Source organism: Meriones unguiculatus, chromosome 17, assembly GCF_030254825.1.
Source record: "Meriones unguiculatus strain TT.TT164.6M chromosome 17, Bangor_MerUng_6.1, whole genome shotgun sequence".
NCBI lineage: Eukaryota > Metazoa > Chordata > Mammalia > Rodentia > Muridae > Meriones > Meriones unguiculatus.
In genome coordinates, this window is record NC_083364.1 from 93,787,747 (window position 1) to 93,805,889 (window position 18,143).

General features: G+C 47.2%; 1 protein-coding gene across 9 annotated transcripts in view; it reads left to right on the top strand.

Annotated features, from left to right (window-relative positions):
• The window catches only part of Itsn1 (intersectin 1), a 182,394-nt gene that overhangs the window by 121,340 nt on the left and 42,911 nt on the right, over window positions 1-18,143 (top strand). For 3 of the 9 annotated variants that reach the window (XM_021628727.2, XM_021628721.2, XM_021628732.2), the window contains 5 exons: window positions 2,469-2,635; window positions 5,613-5,658; window positions 7,783-7,904; window positions 12,095-12,212; window positions 13,615-13,806. In XM_021628727.2, the coding sequence (XP_021484402.1) occupies window positions 2,469-2,635; window positions 5,613-5,658; window positions 7,783-7,904; window positions 12,095-12,212; window positions 13,615-13,806 (645 nt within the window). Of the gene's footprint in view, window positions 1-2,468; window positions 2,636-5,612; window positions 5,659-7,782; window positions 7,905-12,094; window positions 12,213-13,614; window positions 13,807-14,193; window positions 15,689-18,143 lie in introns of those variants that run through there. The other 6 variants (XM_021628736.2, XM_021628743.2, XR_009587041.1 and 3 more) reach the window with 3 other exon arrangements.

Here is an 18,143-nt window from a genome sequence, read left to right on the forward strand (position 1 = left end):
TGAAATGGGTCTAATAACCACCCTTTGAGGAAGAAATTATTATAGGGAATATGAGAAAACCTTTGAAGCTTTTAGAATGACAGCCAGCAAATATCTGCTCCTCTTTTGTTTGCCTGGTTTCCTTGCTTACTAGTAGAACCAAGTAGAAAAGTGAGCATTCTCATCAGACAGCAGTGTGGAAAAAACATGTACAGAGACTGCGGTACTTGAGGGTTTAATAGGCCCCTGCTGACCCACACTTACTCTTGAAGTCAGGTGGCAGAATAGAGGCACGTTGCCATCTTAAATGGATGTCTGTTTTGAAATGAGTTGGGCATTAGAAAACCCAGGGAAGAATACTCGTCTTGTGGAAAGAATTCTTGGACGAGGATGTTGGCGTTAGAGATTCTAAGAAAGGCTATTTACAGATTAATGAGCCTCTTGTTAATAATACATTAAACATCATCTAATTTAAACTGTAAATTAGATTGAACAGATTATCCATTTGGATAGATTTAAGTAGTGGCTCGGGACTGGCCTGTCCCCTCTTAAGAGTCTCTTGAAAGGGAGCCTGCTGGGAGCCTTCTCAAGTCCCCGGTGAGTCTGGCTTTTCCACAGACGTGTGCAGGGTAGGGCGGGCCAGAAAAGCCCCGTCGTCCCTGCAGCCTCCTTACATTGGAACTGCAATACTGCGCTCAGCTAGAGGTCACATTTCTGAGGTTCCTAAACATCTGGATTTTAAATGGACTTAAAGAAGGTGGTTTATATATTGAGTAATCCAGGAACCATATAGAATGTCCAACATCCTGTCAGAAATGGCCAGATAGGAATGAGCAGTTAAAGGGAGCAGACGTGACCAGTCCAAGCCCAGAATACCGAGAAATCAAATAAGACATGCGACCAAAACAAGGAATTAGAATGCCCGTTAGAGCTTTGACTTCTGCGTATGTGTGGTATGGCTTCTCGCTTTTTATTGTGGAGCTTCACGTTACCAGCACGGAGGGCCAAAGACAGTCGTGTTTGCCCAAGGGCACTTGACTGACCTTATGTCAGCTGTGGGCCCAGCCCTCTTCTCCAACAGTCAGTGCTGGGGGCTTCAGCAGTTGAAGGAAACCCCTGTGATGAGGGATGCCGCTCAGCACAGACCTTAGGGTGTCATTCTGTGTGCTCACTTCAGTTTCATTAGGGCAAAGCTCGCCATATCACATTAGCCAGGGGAGGGCTGGCAAGGTAGCTCGGCTGATGGAGAGCTTGCGGCCAGCCCTAACAGCCCCAGTGTGCTTTCCAGTACCTATACGCTGGGGGGAGAGAGCCAGCCTCCATACATGAGCCGTACATAAAATAAAGCAAATGTGAAATTGCCCAGGGGAGATCTGTATACCAAAGTTCTAGCTGCTAGCCAGCCTTGCAGTCTGCACTGAAGGGTATTAGCTGATATAATGTATGTTACAATGTAGCAATCCTGTCTCTCGTGATGCATGTTGCAATGTAACAGTCCTGGTTCCTGTGATATATGTTACAATGTAACAATCCTGTCTACTGTGATGTGTGTTACATGTAACCATGCTGTCTGCTGTGATGTATGTTACAATGTAACAACACAGATTCTGTTCTGAACTACTTGATTTTTGTTACTTAAAATGGATGAAACATTGTCTCTGTAAATCTTCTGTTTTGTTGTCTAGGATTTTTTTCTGGTGAGCTTGAGTTTGCTCTGAGCCTCAGGGTTAATTCAGAGCAAAGCAGAGTTGTACCTACATAGTTCCAGGGAGCTGTTCTGGTGGACCACATACCTCCGACTGTTGTCATTAGAGAACACCAGCTCCCACTCCTTGAAACTGAACCCCATGAGTATTAATTTCTAATAAGCTGGTTAGAAACAATTGGTTATTTCTTAGGTTAGGGAGATGTTACTTTTGACATAATCCACTATGCCTGCTTATGCAACGTGAATGAAAAACAGATATCCAAGCATAACCGCATGCCCACTGTTTTTATATACAGGGTCTGTATGTTTCAGGTGTTCGCTCAAGCACTTAAATAGTGAAAGATGCATCATTTGATTGATGTAAAGGATGAACTGTCTCTGAAAGCCTTCAAAACTAACTGAAATACAGATCTTTGCCTTCATGTGATCACAGCCTACCCTGTGCCTGGCACAAGGTAGACACTCACTCAGCTAAATGTGGAGGCTTTTCATAGATCGTAAGTCATAGATGACTCTCGCTGTCCAGTCGGGGGATGTGCAGTGGGCTCACTTTGAGCCCTGTGGCTGGGTCTTCCCAGCCGTCTCCCTCTGTGTGCATTGCATTTGTATGTGCAGTGGGGAATGCAGAGTCCAGGAACGGCACAGCCCCGTGTTTTAATCTGTGGCTAGTATGTCTTGAATGAGTCTCACTCTGACTCCTGAATCATAACCTTGCTTTTGTAAAGCTATCTGGGATGTCTTTAAACAATCAAGCTCTCTCCGTATCTCAATATTTCTCCAGAATTTATTGCCATGTACACTTACGAGAGTTCTGAGCAAGGAGATTTAACCTTTCAGCAAGGGGATGTGATTTTGGTTACCAAGAAAGATGGTGACTGGTGGACAGGAGCAGTGGGCGACAAGTCCGGAGTCTTCCCTTCTAACTATGTGAGGCTTAAAGATTCAGAGGTAAACCCACATTAACTGTCTCCTCTCCCTCTCCCTCTGTGTGTGCTGGTTCTCTTGGCGGGGAGTCACAGTGGTTGACGGTGGAGCGCTGTGCTGGGTTCTGCCAAGTTCCGGAGTGTGGCTCTAGCTGCAGCAGTCTGTACCCTTTGGTGCTGTGGTCACACACTGGCCTCCTTCACACAGAATTCTGGGCTTAGGCGGAGGCTGCACTCCTCACCACTCTGTCCTGATGTTCAGTGCTGATGGTGTTCTGCGTGGAGCCAGTTCTTGATTTCTGAGTAAACTTTCTTGATTAGTGCTTTCCAGCCATTGGTCTTAGAGGCTCGCAGCAGCACTTTGCCTGTGTGGCTGAAGATGTTCTGGCCACACTGACCCCGGAGAGCAGCAGGGAGTTTCAGCTCTGTTTTTAGGAAGACATTAAGGTCTAAGAGGTTGGCATGCTTTGGGCAGTGCCACTATCCTTTAGGTAGGAAAGGCCTCCTTAGGCTTCTGATCGCATAGTACATGGTCTTGAGGTGATGCAATTGTGATGAAATGGTTGGGGTTGGCGGGTGTTTTATAGTGGTCAAGTTCAAGTTAGGGGAGTTTCCTGGTATAATTATAGCCACTCAACAGAAACGTAGAAATAAGCCAGCAGGACTTAACCTTGGCTTTTTAAGGGCAGTAAATCCATTAGTTGCTTTCTTTTCTTTCCTCACATCTCCTAGGCGCTGAGAGACAACACTGACACAGCCTGTAGAGGCTGCATGATTGAGTATAAGTGAGTGGAAAGGCACTTGCTGTCACGTAAATGCCAGAGAGTGCATATTACCTTCTTGTGTAGGCCCTGTGTTTCTGTGGCTGCAGTGAGAATGGCCTTGTAACTTACCCTAGTACACTTGCCATTGAGCTTCTCACTCCAGAAATGATTTAATGTGCTTAAAAAAAAAAAAAGTCTGAGTTACTATTGTTTGGGGAATTTTTGCTTGCTGTGGTATTGAGATCAGCTTGCTAAATTCTGGATGTAAGTCTGCCCACCCTTGCAGAATCTGGCAGAAAGGAGCTGGGGGAAATAATTTTCCCTATAAGACAGCTGGCTTGTAGTCTTAAGGCTTGACCTCCATAGACCTAGAAAGAGAAAATCCAACCTTTCTCCAGGCCAATGAGCTGGCTCCACTAAGATTATGTATGACAATAACATTTCGTGGGTAGGAAACTTCAGTTCCTGCCGTCAGATATGAACACTCTGAAGTGAGCTTGCCTTTTGGATCAGGGAAAAAAAAAAAAAACAAGACCATTTTGTTCACATCTACTTTTATTTTATTAAAATTTTGCTTACATTTTCTGTGTAGATAGATAGAGATAGATAGACCATGTATACAGAGATAGGTTTAATACATATTTAAATAATAATAATAAAAGTATTAAGAATAATAACATTATAATAAAAATAAGCTGTTGCACTGAAAAACCAGAAGCTTTTCTTACATTTTAATAAATTACAACTTTGTGCCTAAAAACACCCATAATATGTAAACAGAAACGCTGTGCACTGTGGCTTTAGGCCAGCTCTCCTCTGAGGTCCTCCTCAGCAGTCTTCAGCTATTTAATTATTGGCTGTGGAATAACGGTTAGTTAAGATTTTAAATCAAAGTTAAATACATTCAAGTGACAATAAAAAGTTCATTGTGAGAGCACAGCTTCCTACCAGACTTAAAAGGAAACAATACACCCAGCTACAGACAGGAGGCTGGACCGGTGGGCCTGCGGGGCTGTCCTTTCTGCTCTCCATCTCTGGGGCAGCTTTTCTGTAGACTCAGCCAGGACAGAACCTGCCCCCGCTGCCTGGGGCTTCTTACAGGGACACAATGGCGCCATCTATCTGACCTCTGTGTCTGGACAATGGCTTTCTTGAGTGTGTGGAGCTTGAGGTTATTATAAGCTCATGTATGGAAAGTAACTACAATCTTTTTTTTTTTTTCATTGATATTCCTTTATTCGATATGCAGGCTATTAAAAGAGCAAGAAAATTAATAGTTTATAACTGTGCTTGTTAATTAGAGTAAAATTTATTTCAAACCTTTCCTCTTTAGTGGTCATTCAATTTCAGTGACCAGAACATAGCAGCAGTGATAAAATGCATTCCTTGTAGACATACTGTATATTTTTATCTTTACAGTAGCTCTGACTCAGTTTATTAAACCCTTTGCTTTATTTCAATTGAAATGCTTAATTTACTACAAGGATAGGCACTCAAGGGGGAGCATTAATTGACAATAAAGCACTTTGTCACACAGATTGCATTCTGGCCCCTGTCCTGGCTCCCGTGGTCTCTGCTGGCTGACTGAGCTGGGTTAAAGTTCCATGGGTATCCGGGAGGAATTCAACCCCACAGAGTGTTTTTGGAACACTTAGTTGCTGGGGAAAAAAAACTATTGGATGCTTCTATGATTGTGCTTCCAGCATGGAGAGAGAAAAGTTGGTGCTCAGATGGTGTGAAAATGGGTAGAAATGCCATGCAGGACAGTGGGCCCCCTCTTTGGACAGACGTGAAGGGGGAGGGGTGGAATCTATCCTTTTTGTGCTGGTTCAGTTACGGAGAATCCCAGTGCAAACGTAGTGAAATATCAGCTCTTTAATGTAGTAAGTCTGATGGTAGATCCAGGCTCTGCAGTAGTCTCTGCTTTAATGTAGGAAGTATTTGGTGCCATGTGGAGGTAAAGAGCTGAGGGGGCGGGCATAGTGCTCCTGGCACGGAGCCTTCTGTTGAGTTTACCCGGTTCCAGGATGTGCCCGTGCTACATGCAGCCCTGGCCTCAGCCTCCCGGCCTGCAGGGCCATCCGTGTGCTGATGTGTCCCTCTTGTCAAGTGCTTCCATGTCTCCCCAGAATGGAGAGGGATTTCAGGGCTCCAGTGGGTTTGTATTATTAATCATTTTTTAAAAGTTGTGTGGTGAACTCTTCCACGTGCAAATGAGACCTTTTGCTCTGTTTTAAGGGCTCTGGAACTGCTGGGAAAACAGGGAGTTTAGGAAAAAAACCTGGTAAGTTACAACCCCCCAATGCTTGTATTTCAATGTCTATGAATGTGCTTGATTGTTGTTCCCAAACCTTTGCTTATTACAGCCAGAAGTCTACAGTAGAGGCAAAGGGATCTGCCCTGACAGCACGGCTGGATCCTTCCCTGTTGATGAAATGTCCATGGCTCAGAAGTGTGGCTGCAGCTGCACTTGTGGGGAGTGGAGATTTTCCCAAAGATAGTGGGAAGCTGTGTACAGAGCTGAGAAGAAGCTGCAGAGTCACGGGCATTGTCTGGTTGGGTCTGGAAAGCCTGGCTGTCTCCTGTTAGCACACGAAGCCCAGTGAGGCAAAAGTGGAGATCAGAGGCACGGCGGCCGACATCAGACGGCAGGTCTTACTAATTTAGAATCAGGTGGTTTTCCCTGGGCAGACACTAAAGATACAAAATGATAGTCAGGCCTCAGAATCCAAAATTTTAGTCTGTTTAAGCAAAATCACATGTTCTATTAATAGTGGCCTGAAAAGAGAAGGAAGCAGCTGTGAAATGATACAGTTGGTATGGCCTGTCTTCCTGGTCAAGGTCATTGGTGCTGTTTTGCTGTCATAGCCTTAGGAAATTATAGGTTTGAATGGGCACTGCTGTGCTTAGAAGGCTGTGTGCTCAGCGCCAGCCGGGCTCACGTGGCCAGGAAGAGGGATTTTAGTCGGAACTCATGGCTGCATCCTTGCTCTTACTGGGCGTTGTCTGTGCTTTCAACAGCTGTTATTCCAGAGGGTCCAGTTAGCTCCCTGAGAGTGTTCAGGTGGGCCTCACTTTACCGTGGAACTAGCAAGCTGCTTGGGGACATGGGAGCTTTTCAGAATGCCAGGGCAGATCGCCGACTCGCATGCCAGGTCCTTTGAGGAGCAGAAACAGCTGACACAAATAGGACACAAATTGGGACTTTCTCCAAACCCAAAACTTGGAATCTAGAACTTGTCCTTGGCATGCTAAAGAGCGTCCTTACCCCATACAGATTCCCTGCTTAGCTAGAGACAGACTAGCTGTGAGCTGGGCTCCAAGCTTTTTGCCTTCCTGGGTTTCTTGAGGCACCAAGCTGGTTTTCTCTGCTCCTCCTGTTGTGGTGGCCAGCCTCAGATGGCAGGGCAGAGTGATGGGGGCTTGTTAAAGGGGCAGGACCTGATTTCTGCACTTCAGCTGGCAGACAGTAGGAGATGTCAGGGTGTGGGGCCTTCCCCCCTTTCTTTCCATCTTTCGGTATTTCATTACTTCTTTGTTGCCATCCTTCCTTTCTTTCTGTCCTTTTTACTCTCAGGTTCTTTGATGGGTGAGTGTAGAGGAATAAACGGTTTGTTCTGGAAAGAGTTTGCTTCCACAGCTCCAGGGAGCTGTCGCCTCAGCTGCTCCAGAGCCTGGGCTGTGGTCCCACTGGGAGTCTTCCCAAAAGACTTTTCAGATTCAGAAAAACTGTAGAACTATTGACATTTTTTTTCTTTCTATGTTGAGTTGCTAGTTTTGCATAAAGTTCTCATAACCCTATATTCCTCTTGTAAATTGAAATAAGAAGTTAAACTCTTGGTTCCGTGATTCAAACCAGAAATTCCTGGATCGTTCTTAGAATATGAGGCAGGGCTCATATGTTGATGGGGGGACTAGACAGTCCTAAGCCATGTGTAAGGGAGCTGCAGACAGGCTCCTGTTGGGTTCTGGGAAGAGTCTAATTTTTTTCTATTAGTATCCAGGCAGAGGGAAGTGTCCCTCAGATTTATGGAACTGCAGGAGCCAGGACCTGGCCCTTCATTGGAGTTCATAGTATAGTAACTGCGGGGTCTTTGACAGGAAGCCTGGGGTCAGGCACAATGGGGCTTCATGGCAGGGAGTGGGGCTAGTCGTAAGACCATGAGGGGCCCACAGAAGACTGAGCTGATCTGAAAGACAAGCAGAGGCCTTGAATGGGTGGGCATATGGCTCCCGGGAAGGGGCAAGAGAGAGGTGTCAGCGAAACAGAACACCCAGCACAGAGTGGGAACCAGCCAGTATGCTGACTTCCATGCTCTTTATCTCTGATCCTGGGAGATGGCTTTGTCTTAGCAATTTCTTCTCCTCACTCTGACAATACACTGCAACACTTGATCTTGTTTTTCAGAAATTGCCCAAGTTATTGCTTCCTACACAGCTACTGGTCCCGAACAACTCACCCTGGCTCCTGGTCAGCTGATTTTGATCCGAAAAAAGAACCCAGGTGGATGGTGGGAAGGAGAGCTGCAAGTTAGTGTCTCTGTGTTCGTTTAAAATTCTGTAAGCATGAATACACAGCCTCAAGGAACGGTGTTTCACTGCAAAATACAAAGAACTCCTATTGTCGGAACCCTGCATCCAGTGAGGGGCTCGAGGGCCTTAAGCACTTTGGTTCTGAGAGATGGGGCCAGCTGAACATGTATCCTGTAGGCCCCAGGCTCAGGCTGGGAGTGCAGGAGACACTGAGAGTTTGTGGAATGAAATCTGGGCCTGCACAGAGACAGCCTTATGTGTCATACCTGGCACACACAAGTAAAGTTGGGTTTGGTTTGGTTTGGTTTTTTTCTGAGACAGGTTTCTCTGTGTAGCCTTGGCTGTCCTGGACTCGCTTTGTAGACCATGCTGGTCTCAAACTCAGAGTGTGCCTCTGCCTTCCTGAGTGCTGGGATTAATGGCATGCATCACTACAAAAGTAGAGAGTCTCATAAGAGGTGTTTTAAGATGTATATGTTCATCATATTGTTTTCTGTTTCTGTGTGTATTGAGATCACTTTACTCATTTCACTATTCCAGATACCTTCTGTAATTCTTACTTCCAGACACAAAGATACTGTAGAAGGGTTGCCATTGTGTATCATTGTGGCAACTACGATGTTCCTACATCTAAGAGGAACTTTATGTAAGGAAAAGAAACTGTGTATGCTATCTGTCTAGTAACTCCATATAATGCTTGTTATTTGCAAGGATACAGTGATAACAGTTGAGAACTAGGGTAGTAATCGGGGGATTAAAATATCATCGCTAGTGGAGAGAAATGGATGTTATTCATGCAGACAGGTACCTAGCAAGGGCACAGCGTCCATCCTGTGTCAGCAGAATTGCAGCAGAGTCTAATCCCGAGCAAACATAAGATAAATGCAAAATGAGGACTATTTAACTAAAATGGAACACGGAAGGACTGCACACCTCAAAAACATCAATGACTAAACTTACAGAAAAGAGGTAATATCTGAGTGGCAATATCTTGAGTCTTATCTGGACTCTATGAAATTAAAATATGTGACAAGATGATGGGATACAGGGACCAGATGGATCAAGTTGCTATGTATGCATTGTTAACTTTACTAAAACATAGTTTTTTTATTGTTCAGTTTTTTTATGCTGTGGTTCACATTTTTAATACATGCCTATTGAAATATGTAGGGTTAAAGAAGCATGACTTGGGGGCTGGAGAGATGGCTCAGTGATTGAGGCCTGAAATAAGTTCCCAGTACCCACATCAGGCAGCTTACCGCGGCCTGTCACTTTAGCTCCAGGGTATCTGATGACCTCTTCTGGCCTCTCTGGACACACACACACGCACGCACACACACACACACACACACACACACACGCACGCACGCACGCATGTTCTCTGCACTGTCCCTGTAAACTGCTGCTTTTCTGTACATTTTCTCCCCTAAATAAAGGCTTGTTTCAGAAGTCAGTTCCCTAGCAGCTGCTGTTGGCCTCAGTAGCAGGGCTGCACCTCTCAGGGGTTAGCAACACTCCAGCATTTCTTGAGATGACCCTTGAATTGCCTTGTGTTTTGGAATCTTCAGGGATCCTGGAACCAGCCATACATATATGTGCACGCATAGGAAAAACTGTACATAAGAGGCTGGCCTACTGGCTCCTGGACAGGAAATTCTTCCCTCCAACCCTCCATCTTCCTCTCACTCAGTGAACCCAGGCTGGGACTGCAGGCTCCACCTGGCTTTGTTCCATTGGCATTCCTCCATTTCTTCATGAAGGAGATTGGGCCAGGACTCACCACACAGGCATTCCTTAGTGGCCTGCCAAAGGGCTAAGTTTCCCACCAGCTGTCTGGTTTTGTATGCAAGGGATGCAGACAGTGTTTCTCCTTTAGTGTCTAGCATTGGGGCTTGCTGTATAGCACAGGATTCCCCCGCATGTGAGCTGGTCATCCATGGCAGCCCCTTCTAGAGAACCCAACGTCCTGATTGAATGAGCCCATGGTAACTCTGCCATCCTGATGTGCCCTCGGTCTGCTTATCACGTTAGCTGCTGCGGCTCTGAGCCGGATGGCGTGAGACAGATAATTCTGAGACAGAAGGGTGGGTATTGGCCGTGGAATGTGGAGGAGACTCCTCAGGAAGGAAGGAGGGCCGGCTAGGGCTCCCTGCTATGCATGGGACCAGGCCAGTCCTGAGGGAGGACCCATGCTGTGGTGAGATGGACATATGAAGAGAAAATGCTCTTGGCCAGAAGAAGAGCCACAGGCTGCAATGTAGCTAACTTACACAGGGAGCTGTCTAGTGGGTGGCCAGAGCCCTGTCCAGAGGTACTAGCCAGCAACAGTGTACTTGTTGGGAGAACTTAACTGAGCCCCAGAAATCCATTCTGCTTTGTATGTGTGAGAAGTAGGGAGCAGTAGTGTTTCTTTTTATTTTAGACAAGGTCTCACTGTGTGTAGCCTTGGCTAGCCTGGAGTTCACTAGGTTGGCCTCAAATTCAAAAACATCCACCAGCTTATCCCTCCCAAGTGCCAGGATTAAAGACATGCACCGCCATTCCCAGCTTTGACTTACTTTTGAGGTAGGGTCTTGCTGTGTACTCCTGGCTGGTCTCAAACTTGAAGTTCTCCCACCTAGATGCTTACAGGCTTGTGCCATTAACTGTGGCTCCTGCTCTCCTTGGGAAAATGGCCATAATAGCCATGGAGAAGGCTACTTAGTCCGGCCAGCCAAGCTGTGCAACTGCGTCCTGACTGTGCTGGCCTTCCGGCCCATGTGTCCCTCTCCAGCTTAGAATATTCCCATGAGGCCCCGACTATGCCTCTTCCTTCCTTTGCAGCAGCGTGCCTGCTCTGAGACAGCCGCACCCCTGGGCCTTGTGCCTCACTCCCTTGGGTCATGGCATTCCTTTCCACTGGCCTCTGATTCTTCAGGGGCTAGCCACATCTCACTTCTCCAAAGGCCTCTGGGGCTCTTGCATCTGGCAGTGCACTCTCCTCTGGCCTCAGGGCTGACCTCATGCTCACACCACTGGGGGCTTCCTAGCCAGGCTGATGCTATGACACTCCATGCATGTTTCTGTTTCTACATGTGGGTGGTTGGCTCCTTAAAGACACTTGCATGTTAGCCCTCATACTCCTGGCACTTCACACAAAACAGAGTGTAGAATGCCTCTGGACTTCACAAGAGCATGGGTGGCTTGCTATGCCATGGCTCTCGCATGGAAACAGTGCAAAATAGTGAAGAGCTATGTGCAGGGCACCAGTCAGGTGTACAGCGGGCACAGCCAGGCACATGCAGTAGTCACCGGCAGATTCATGGTGCAGAGCTAGGCACCAGGCCAAGGACATGACTCTCACTTAGCCAACCAAAATCTGAGCTGTGTCTACAGGTAACCCAGTGTCCCTGTGAGAACTGGAGTGGGGCAGAGGCGTGATGTGGTGGTGTTTGGTTTTCTTTACTTATTTGGTGAATAGGTACTATAGCCATGTGATTCAAAAGTAACAAAGTGTCTTCATCTACTCCTTGACCCAATGCAAAAAAGTGATTTTTAAAAGTCCGTTTATTTATTTTTAATTTTTATTTTATGTGCCTGGATGTTCCGCCTACATGCATGTGTGTGCACCAGGTGTGCCTGAAGAAAGAACCTGATCTTCTTGAACTAGAGTTGCCGACAGTGATTAGCTGCCATGGGGGTGCTGGGAACCGAACCTGGGTCTTCAGAGAGCAGCCAGTGCTCTTAACGGCTGAGCTAAATCCCCTGCCCTAACAGGCGCTTTTATCAGAGCTTTCTTCCAAAGAGACGCGCGTGTGTGCGTGTTGCCTAAATGTATGTCTGTGCAGCACTCGCTTGCCTGGTGCCCGTGGAGGCCTAAAGAAGGTGTCAGGCATAGTCCCCAGAATTTGGATTTATAGACAGTTGTAAGCTGCCTCGTGGGGCTGGGAGTTGCCGGGTCTTCCGGAAGAGCCAGTGCTCTGAACCCTGAGCCATCACTCCAGCCACACCGCAGGCTATTCTGAATGTGTGCTCTACACAATCCAGCCTGTGGGAAACATTCCAGGCTCTGCCCACCAACGGCTGCCACACTCTGAATGTAGCAGCCGAGTTTGATTTCTGTGACAGTAAATGGCCTCTGTTTCTCAGCTCAGTGTATAAGAAAGATGGGCTTTCATTTTTGTAAAACAGTATTGTTTTCTTCTTAGGCTCGAGGGAAAAAGCGCCAGATAGGCTGGTTTCCAGCAAATTATGTCAAACTTCTAAGTCCTGGAACGAGCAAAATCACCCCGACTGAGCTACCCAAGTGTGCAGCGCTGCCTGCAGGTAAGGCGCCGGGGGCCACTTCGCTCCCACTCAGGCTTCTCACTCAAAGTCTTGTGGTATTTTCACATGTGCTTAGCTCTTGTCCTTGATCTTGGTGGCCTTTCTGTGCTGAGCACCGCAGAGCTCTGTTGGCCTCAGTTGGAATGCGGTGACATTAAAGCCAGGTTTCTCTCTTGATTTCCTTCTAGCTATTTACACTGGGGTTTGGGCAGGTGGGTTAGGCAGCAGAAAGGGACCCTAAAAATAAACTGCTGGGGCTTCAGTAGGTCAGGAGCTAAAATAGCTCCCTTGTGGCATTTGCTGGGGACAGAGGGTGCTCACTGAGTGGGCAAGATGTATGTGTGTTTTCCTAGAGGGCCGCAAAGGCAGAGGGCTGCGCTTGGCTCGCCTGCCTGTTTTCTGATCTAAGGCATCAAGTTAAGCTGTTTTGCTGGTCTTAACAGAGCTCAGAGTGCAGCAGATTTCTGCTTTAGGTCTTTAGGTGTCCCTGCTCCTGGTGGCATCTATAGAGATAATGGAAATTTTGTTTTATCGTCACCTTGTGATTGGATGTCTGTGCTTTATGTCCCCTGTGAAACCAGCTTTAAACATGACATCAGTTCATATAAATGTGACTGAGCTCTTGATTCCCAGCTGGTCCTCTCTGCATGAGCTGAGGCCTGTGTAGGCAGTGGGGTGCTGTTTGAACCTGCTATCCCCTGGGGAGGCTTGGAAGAGCCCTCTCCAGCAGCCCGAGTCATCTGCAGAAATGATTCTGTCCTCTTAGCTGGTGATTCTGAGGACCCTAGAGCTGCACACGGGTGGGTTCAGAATGAGAAAGGTGCCAGGCAGCGATAGCGGGCCGACCCAACGTGGGGTCAAAAGAAAAGGAGAGAAAGAAAGCTGTTGTTGAGCGTAGTCGTCGCTTACGGCAGAATCACTGCTTAAAGCGCTAGCAGTGTGAGCAGATCGGTGATCTAGTTATGTTCCATCTTTGAAAAGGCCAGGGCCAGGGCTGCAAGCTCAGTGGTAGAGCTCACCTGTCTGGTGTGCACGCCGCCCTGGGCTCAGTCTTCACCGTCACCAAAAGAACTTAAAATGAAGACAGGCAAGCGCTATTTTCCCTGGCTGTCTGTGCTGTGTGGTAGGAACTGGTGCCAGCCTGGCGTCCAGAGTCAGCGCTGTACGTCCTTCCGCTACGCTCAGAGTAGGGGTCCCGTTATCTGCTGACGAGTACCCCGAAGGGAAGACGCTATGACATTTAAGACAGCATAAAAGTATTGCTGTCTTCAAATTTAATCCTTCGTCTTCCTCCATTGCCCACACCATGTAAAGCCCCTGCCTCCTTCCACCTCGCTCTTCCCCTTCAGAAGGGGACTGTGCGGCCGCTGGCGGCAGCTGCTCACCAGCCCTGTCTCCTCAGTGTGCCAGGTGATCGGGATGTACGACTACACCGCACAGAACGACGACGAGCTGGCCTTCAGCAAGGGCCAGATCATCAACGTCCTCAACAAGGAGGACCCCGACTGGTGGAAAGGAGAAGTCAATGGGCAAGTTGGGCTCTTCCCATCCAATTACGTGAAGCTCACCACAGACATGGACCCGAGCCAGCAATGTAAGTGCCCTGGTGGCTCTCTTCCTCTCCGCTCTGGTATCTTCCCGTGAAACATGCAGCATTGCTCTGATTCTGCCAAGCTTGGGTTGCAGAACTTACAGCCAGACCACTGCTGCATTTGCAACAGTCTCTTTGAAGACCTTCTGTGATGCGAAACTATCTCGTGGGGTTTTTGGTTTTGTTTTTAAATTTTCATTCTTTCTGTAGCATGCCCCCTCCCTCCCCTCCCCACCCTTCCTTCTTCTTCCTCTTCTTACTTTTTTTTCTTTTCCTTTTTTTTAAAAATTATTTTGGCACCATGCTGTGTACATGCCTGACTCATTTTCCAAGCTTGAATTTTGCTCATTGTTTTGTTTTGCTTATGTGTTGTTTTCCTCCTTTTTCTAGGAATCATATGTTGTCCATCCCCCCCTCAGGCTTGAAAGTCCTCAAAGAGACCCACTATCCCATATCACTGCCCAGAGGGATGATGGGAGATGCAGCCTTGATCATGTGACTTGCAGCATGATCACCTACTGCCTTCTGAGTAGAAGAACTCACTGCAGAGCAGTTTACCTCAATTGACCTTAGTTGCATGTGACCACAGTGTCTGAGTCATTGCTGCAGAGACAGAAGCAGATTGCAAAAGTGCACAGGGTGGTGGGTCCTTTTGTGGCTTTCCTCGTTACTCAAACTGACTGCCTCGCCTTTACACAGGCGCTCTCAGTAGTTTTAAGATTATTTTTAAATGTGTATTTTAGCCTTTTAATAAAAAAGAAATCAATCAATTACTTCTTTGCTATTTTGGTTTTGCAAAAAGACCCACTATCAAGGAATGCTGCATGTGCGATTAAAAATTGTTCCAAATGTCCATAAATCTGAGACTTGATGTATTTTTTTCCATTTTGTCCAGTGTTACCAAGTAAATTGTGTAGTTTTGGGCTTTTCCCCTACTGTAGAGCACAGAGGAGTTGGGTGTCCTTGTTGCGAAGATGTGTAGACCGAGCCTGACTAAACAGAAGGTGTCACGCTTGTTTGTGATTGTCACGTGTATCTGTTGCGCATGTAACACATCTGTACTGAAGAGCAGCTCTCCGTGGCAGAGGCTGCCAGCGTGTACAGCGCTCTCACCTACTGCATTTTGCATTAACTTTATTTTGCACAGTGACCTTGTAACCACACGAGAAAGCACCTGTGTTTCCGTTTGGTCTCAGATTTATCTGGTTGCGTTGGTGTTTTGTTTTGAGTTTTTAATTTGGTGTGTTCTCATACCATAAATCAGTAAGACACCACCACCAAGGTGGTTAAGATCAGCAGCATCTGTGGTCTTAGCCTCTGTTACATGAAGTTTTATTCCAGTTGCTTTTCATGGAATATTTTGAACAAGTAATTTTCTTGACAAGAAAGAATGTATAGAAGTCTCCCTGCAATTAATTTCCAGTGTTTACATTTTTTAACTAGACTGTGGAGTTTCTACAGATTAATATGAAATGGCGCTCCTGGTCTGTGTATGTGTTAACTGTGCTGTAGCTGAAGCCATGTTTGTCTCTAGACATTAGTTGGAAGCGCTCAATAAAAAAGAACAGGAAAGGATGCCCGCTGCTGACAGCGCAGAAGACAGGGTGGGAAGCCTGACTGCCACTTAGCTGTCCTAGGACTAAGTGTGACATGGCGCCCTCGGGTTCCCTCCTGGGGAGAGGCTTGCGGCACTTGTGTCATGGTCGTTCTCCCCTCACATGGTGCAAAGGGCGGGGCCGCCCCTCCTGGTCTACTTGCGCCTCAGTGTTCTCGTGGATATGAATGTAAAATATATAAATATATAAACCTGCGGCTTTAACAATTGTAATACAACCTTTTGGATTAGTTATGTGTATAGATAATTAAATTCTTCATATAAAAGTTAGACGGAAATGTCTCTGTGTTCTTGCTGTTGGAGTCTCGCAGTGGTGAGGCGCACCACACAGACAGAGGTCAGCCGTTGGCCCGCTGCCTGCCTGTCCGCGTGTTAGGTGTGAACACAGGAATGATCCTGGAGTGGCACCACGCCCCGGCCATGTGTAAGCAGAGGCTCCTTAGAAAATACCGGTTCCAAGTGTGGAAGTCTACCATCCGGCTTAGCTGTCAGCTCTCTCACTGGACTTTTAGTTTATGTTGTTGACACATTGACAGGTGCGTGATTTGGCTTAGGGCACAAAACATTGGTTCAAAACGGGTGTCATAATAAGAACTAGTGAATGCCAGAGTAAATACACATGGACAAAGGCAGGCTTGTATCTTCCCCTGTGTGGGGGTCGTGTGAGCTGGGTACACCCCTGACCTTTACAGAGACACCAGCATACCCACGAATGGCACTGTTAGACGTCATGGACACATGATTGATATGTCTTCGCTCATTGGGCCTCCCTGCCCTTCCATTGCAGTTCCTCCAAGTAGCCAAAAAGATTTGGGGAAGGGCGTGATAAACCTAGCATGTGCTGAGTGCCCTTGCCAGCCTCTGGGGAGAGAACAAGTGAAAACAAAGTGCAGCAAGTCTGAGAGAGGTGTGTGTTGGGTTCTGTGCAGAGGTGTGGCTGGATGGTAGCATAAGCAGGCAATCCCGCACTGGGGAGGGAGCTGCTGCTGCTGCTGCTGCAGGGCAAAGACAGAAATCCCCACAGGGGTGGGCTGGGGGCACGGGAAGAACACTGAAGTGGAGACCTAAAGGGTTAGGAGGCAGCCAGGTGAGGTGAGAGGCTATTGGAGAGGAACCTGGATGTCCAGACAGTAGAGACCCCAGGGGAGGCGGGAGGGCCCTTCCTGTCTCCCGTCCAGCCCCTCGTGGACCTCACCTCCCCGGGACCCTGCACTCGCAGGCAGTGCTTCTTCCCCAGGGTTGGGGGGTGCGGTTGTCAGGGTGGGGCGTGTGGTGGGCCTCACATCTCATGGTACGTTCCTCCCGGGTGGCCCAGACTTTCCTCACATCTCAGCTTGCATGGACAGCAGACTCCAGCTGCCCCTGTGGGTGTTAGCAGAGCGCCATGACGAGCATCCTGTGGGTAGAGGCTGGGGCTGGGGCTCGTCTTACAGTGCCCAGCATAGCTCACATGAGGGTGATCTGGTCCCATGTTGCAGTGCTGAGCTGAGAAGCCCTGGTCTCACCCTGCTGGCCACTATGGCCAGTTCACCTGAGGCCCAAGTGGTCGCCTCACACCTGGCTGCCGAAGTTACCTGAGCAATACTGCTACAGGGGTGCACTCATTCTGTAAGCTCATCTCACGAGTCTGTGGCATAAAGTCCCCCACAATTGTGTTTCACTTTTTCAAAATATCTTGATTAGTCCCTGTATTATCTACTGTTAAAATTGGATTAAATGGTTAAGTGACCCTCAGAGTTTAAAGATACTACATTTGGGGTTTGATTTTTGTGGGCATTTTTAGGTTTTTTGTTTTTTAATTTTATATTTATTCTGTGTTGTGTGTGAGTGTGATGAGTGAGTGTATGGTGTGTAAAGAATCCCTCTGCTGAGTGTGACACCATGTCCTGTTTAAACAGCATTTTTATATGGCTTACCCCAGTATGATATATCGTTTCCTGGCATGTGACAAGGTGAAGCACTCAAAATTGCGCATTGTGTGAGCAGATCAAACAGCTGTAGGATACACCTGATCCAGGTTCTTGGCCCATCACATCACCCTTAGGAGAAGCCAAAATGTCAGCCTAGTTTCCTGTCCCTTTAGGGCTGAGCTTCCCGGGAGTAGCGGTGTCCTCGTTTCCAGCCTGTGTGTGCTGAGGCCTATGGCTGTCTGCACTCTGGCTCAATCTGAGAAGCTTCCCACCGAGATAACAGCCCTGCTTCCTGGAAATGGAAAATCATTTCTGAGAGACAGTGAACATTTTTTTTTTCTTCTTGGCAAAATTGTAAATTAATCTGTATTCGTTTTAGCCCCAAAAATATCTAAGAGAATTGTTCTAGAATCCACTACATTGAATGTTAGTGACACACACACATACCCAGTAAATGTATAGGAAAATATCTGATATTTTGGATCTGGTAAGATTCAGGATGGTGAGGCTGGTGAGATGGCTCAGCAGTTAAGAGCACTTGGCTGCTCTTCAGAGGACCCAGGTTCAGTGTCCAGTACCCACATGGCAGCTCACAGCTGTCTGTAACTCCACTTCCTGGGACCTGACACCTTCTGGCCTGCACAGGCACATGTATAGTGGTGCACAGACAGACAGGCAGGCAGGCAAAACCCACATAGATAAAATAAAATATTTTTAAAAGAACAAATAATAAATCTTAAAACATAGACTAGTGATAAAGTCCGAGGTTCTGATAGGATTGTGTGAAGATTTCTCCTTAGCCACCGTTTCCTGGA